General features: G+C 37.4%; 2 protein-coding genes across 2 annotated transcripts; one reads left to right on the top strand and one right to left on the bottom strand.

Annotated features, from left to right (window-relative positions):
* Nucleotides 1-2404, top strand: LOC110893852 (SPX domain-containing protein 1). Its single transcript, XM_022140998.2, has 2 exons — nt 1-413; nt 1626-2404. The coding sequence occupies exons 1-2, from the start codon at nt 132-134 to the stop codon at nt 2205-2207; spliced, it is 864 nt and encodes a 287-aa protein (XP_021996690.1). The 5' UTR covers nt 1-131; the 3' UTR covers nt 2208-2404.
* A 756-nt stretch (nt 2405-3160) lies between these two features.
* LOC110896301 (probable sugar phosphate/phosphate translocator At5g25400) lies at nt 3161-4479 on the bottom strand. Its single transcript, XM_022143734.2, has one exon. It carries the CDS (start codon nt 4309-4311, stop codon nt 3271-3273), a length of 1041 nt encoding a protein of 346 aa, XP_021999426.1. The 5' UTR covers nt 4312-4479; the 3' UTR covers nt 3161-3270.

Raw genomic sequence — 4479 nt, 5'->3', positions numbered from 1 at the left:
CCAAGAGAATAAAACCACAAATATTCTCCAGAATATGCTTTTTATCCCCTCTCTTATATTCCACCTTCATCTCCACAAACAACAAATCAAAACTCATTTCAATTCCCTACAACAACAACAAACAAACAATAATGAAATTCGGTAAGAGTTTAAGCAACCAGATTGACGAAACGCTACCTGAATGGCGAGACAAGTTCTTATCCTACAAAGAGCTCAAAAAACGCTTGAAACTCATCAGATCCGCTGACGATTCTCACCGTCCGACCAAGCGCACGCGGTTTTCCGACGAGGATTCCGCCGGTGCTGAAATCTCCGACGAAGAGGCTGATTTCGTTCAGTTGCTTGAACAGGAGGTTGAGAAGTTCAATTCCTTCTTCGTTGAGAAGGAGGAAGAGTATATTATTAAATTGAAGGTATTACAATATCAGATCTGGATTCGTTTCACATTTTTTAGATTGTTTGCGAATGAATTTTAGGCAAAATGTTGTAATTAGGTCATTGAATTTAGGTTTTTGATGCGTAGTGTGCTTATAATGTTATATCGTTAATGTTGAGTTTATTGAATTAGATTACTTGCTGCTATTCATCATTAGGTTATGATTCTGGTATTGTGTTGTGAATTCGGTTTCCTATAGCTTAGTGTGCTTATGAGTTATAATCTGTTGAACTGTGTTCGTATATTGATTATTTGCCAGTGAATTTTAGGCGAAATGTGTTATGCGACTCATCGTTAGGTCATGTTTCTGTTAGTTTGTGTCTGAATTCAGTTTTTGATGCGTAGTGTGCTTATAATCTCATATCGTCACTGTCAGGTTTGTTAAACTGTAGAGTGTAGATTATTTGTAGCGATGGTATAAGATTATACGCTCACTATGCATCAGAAATTGAATTCAAAACATACTGACAGAAACATTTTCTACGATTCATCATTAGGTCATGTTTCTATTAGTATGTTCTGAATTCAGTTTCTCCGATGTGTAGTATGCTTATAATCTTATATCGTCACTGTCAAGTTTGTTAATGATGAATCGTAGAAAATGTTTCTGTTAGTATGTTTTGAATTCAGTTTCTGATACATCGTGTGCTTGTAATCTTATACTGTCACTGTCATTTCTGTTAAACTGTGTTTGTATATAGATTATTTGCAAATGAATTTTAGGCAAGGCGTCTTCTACGGTTAGGTCATTTTTCTATTAGCATGTTCCGAATTTAGTTCATGATGCATGGTGTGCATATATCATGATCATCACTATTAATCGGTGATTAATAATTTTAGAATACTGGGAAGAATTGCATGACAGACGGATACAGGGCTTCTAGCTAGAGGCTAAAAGCATTCATGTTTATGAGAATATTATAAATTGCTTTTTTTTCATTGTTATCTTATTAAAGGAATTGATGCTATGGATATCAGATTCTCCCTTTTTTGGTATTTTTAATAATATTTAAGACAAAAGAGGTTCTTTATGTTGTAAACCACATTGGCAGCCCCTCAATACCTTCAAGTGGTGGATATAAATATGATGTGATATGAAACTTTTGGTCAATTCTAAAAGTCAAAACATGACTTTGAAGTCAAGACTTGATTGTAGTTAAGCATGTTTGTTTTTGCTTTTGGCTTACAGGAATTTCAAGACAGTGTTATGAAAGCTAAGGATTCGAACGAAGAGATGATCAAGATACGAAAAGAAATAGTCGATTTCCATGGAGAGATGGTATTGTTGGAGAACTATAGTGCACTTAACTACACAGGAATAGTAAAGATACTAAAGAAATACGACAAAAGAACCGGGGCCCTCCTTCGTCTACCTTTCATTCAAAAAGTCCTACAACAACCGTTCTTCACCACCGACTTGCTTTACAAGTTAGTGAAGGAGGTCGAGACGATGCTCGACCACCACTTCCCGCTAACCGAACTACCACCTCCATCTCAAGAAGCCGACAATGATACTTGCGGTGGAGATGGTGAGGGACCCTCCATCAGTGCGGCCGACGTCAGTGATGCACCGTTGAAAGCTAAAGAACTAGCGGAGCTAGAGTACATGAAAAGCTTGTACACAAAAAGTACCATTTCGGCTTTGAGGGCTTTGAAGGAAATAAGAAGCAAAAGCTCGACGGTTAGTGTCTTCTCGTTGCCCCCTTTGCAAGTAAGTGGGATTGAGGAAACTTGGAATAAGCTTCCTCTTCATGAGCAATTAGCAAAATGACATGAATGTGTTGATGTTGTTTGTTATACATTGAGTGCACAATGGTGCTTTAAATTAGATGCTAACTATGGTTGTAAAATACATAGATAATGATAATTAACCACAAAGATTTTGCACCTTTTGGCTTCTTGGTGCTTGTATTTGTGTTTGTATAAAGGCTTGATTAGTTGAATCATATTGATGGTATTAATGTGTTAGATTATGATAACTAAAATCATACCGTTATAATAATATAACATTTACATTACATGCGCTAAAATACATTATATTTTTTTATTTATTTCATCGTTGTCATCATCATCATCATACTCAGTACATCCCATCAATAGCAAAGCTAAGGTAGGGTCTGAGGAGGGCAAGATGTAGACAGCCTTACCTCTACCACGTAGGAATTGAGAGACTGCTTCTGGTGAGACCCCCGGCTCGATAATATTTTTTATTTATTTATTTATTTATTTTATTCAAATGGCCTATGATAAAGGTATAAAACGAGTTAAGAGGCGTGAAGGACAACGAACGAATGCCTAGTAAATGGTAGAGCTCAAGGGGTTACCGATGAAGTTTGTAAACGTTAATGGTGTTGATTACCATGTACCGACGTGTACAACTCGACTATAACTTTTCGTCAAAAACAAGTGAAAAGGTACTAAGGTTTCAACGTCGCACATCTATGGTTACAAACTTTTATGAAAAGGTGATCACTTGAATTCATGTTCGGTCATTAAATTCCTCTAATTTATTAGAACTAAAGAATTCCATTTAAACATCTTATTAGTCACAACTTTAGTTGAAAAAAGCTTATTTGAATTAGAATCTGGTCATTCACCGGGACCCACTAAGCATCCATGGCTAAATGGTTAAAGCACCAATTTTCACACCGTAAGAAGTGGTTACCTGAGCGTATCTAAGTAAATGTTATGTTTACATGGATCAAAATAAAAAATTTCCTTGAATCATGTTGGGATTAAAATCATTACAAAACTCTTCACACAATGTCCTCTAACAACATCAACAAAGACCAAAATTTGTAACCAAATCAAAACATAACAAAATTGCATCAAATCTAAGAACTTGACTCATTCTTCCTTGATCCATCATCACCTCTATTTTCCTCCAAAAGCTTCCCAGCCTCTTCAACAACCTTCTTTTCGGCTTCTTTCGCCTTAAGCGCTTGCAACTTCGCATGATTATAATAAGCAACACCCAAAAAAGCAATCCCATACCCAAACAAATTAACCGGTGTAACCGTATCCTTAATCACAGACCAAGAAAACGCGATCAACAACCAATCTTTAACCACACCCGCGACATTCATAGTCAAAGCCGACGTCTTCCCAACAAGCAAAAACACCGCGAGATTCAAAGCAAACGCACAAAAAGAATTCGTCCCAAAAACCACAAAATCCAATTCAAAATTCGACATCTCTCTTAACCTCGGAACCTCAACAATAACCCAAGGTATAGTTAAAAACACAAGACAACACGGCGCAACATAGTACAACGACGTAATGGGATTAAACGTAATCCCTTTACTCGTCAACAAAATTTGAATCAAAACGAGTCTAGTCGCTTCAAAAACCACCGCACCAAGCTGCAACATAACCCCCCATGTATTAAACCTCGCCTCACCGTACGCAGCAATCGCCACACCAAACGAAATGGACGACATATTAACCATGGTTTGCGATTTAAACCCTTCTTTCTTAAACAAAACTCCAATTGAGTAAACCGCAACAGGCATTAACGCCTTGAGCATTTGAATAAACGAAACGGATAAGTAAATGTACGCCGAATTCGACAGCCATAAGCTGATAGAGTAAAGCAACCCGATGGGTACGACGGATTTGAAATAAATATCGCGGGTCATTTGAACGGGCTCCACCATTTTTAAAATTGTGACGAGAAAAAAGGCGATCGAAGAACAGAAACACATGTGGATCATGGTGAGGGAGATTGGGAAGGGCCAGTTGTACATTTTGCGGTCGAGGATGAATTTGTTGTAGATGATTACGGTGAAACTGAGGAAGATCCAGATGGTTACGTAGGTGTAGGAGAGGATTATGTTTTTTAATACGCCTTCGCTTAGTGATCCGCCTTTTCCCATTGTTCGAATTTGATCTGATTGATTGATTTAGGTGGTTGTGATTGGTTGAGGTGATTGAAATGAATTGAATTGGGTGTTTGTGGGATGAATTTGGAGTTTGTGATCAAAGGGTTTGAGTGGGAGAAACAGAAACAAAGAAAGAAAGAAAGAATGAGTCTGTGTTTGTGA

This window comes from Helianthus annuus, chromosome 12, assembly GCF_002127325.2.
Source record: "Helianthus annuus cultivar XRQ/B chromosome 12, HanXRQr2.0-SUNRISE, whole genome shotgun sequence".
In the NCBI taxonomy this organism is placed as follows: Eukaryota; Viridiplantae; Streptophyta; class Magnoliopsida; order Asterales; family Asteraceae; genus Helianthus; species Helianthus annuus.
Note: the sequence above shows the minus strand (reverse complement) of the source record. Positions and strands in the feature narration are given on the sequence as shown.

Coding starts and splice junctions, on each gene's coding strand:
- LOC110893852 (XM_022140998.2), top strand. CDS start 132: ATGAAATTCGGTAAGAGTTTAAGCAACCAGATTGACGAAACGCTACCT. Junction 414..1,625: donor AGTATATTATTAAATTGAAG/GTATTACAATAT, acceptor TTTGGCTTACAG/GAATTTCAAGACAGTGTTAT.
- LOC110896301 (XM_022143734.2), bottom strand. CDS start 4,311: ATGGGAAAAGGCGGATCACTAAGCGAAGGCGTATTAAAAAACATAATC.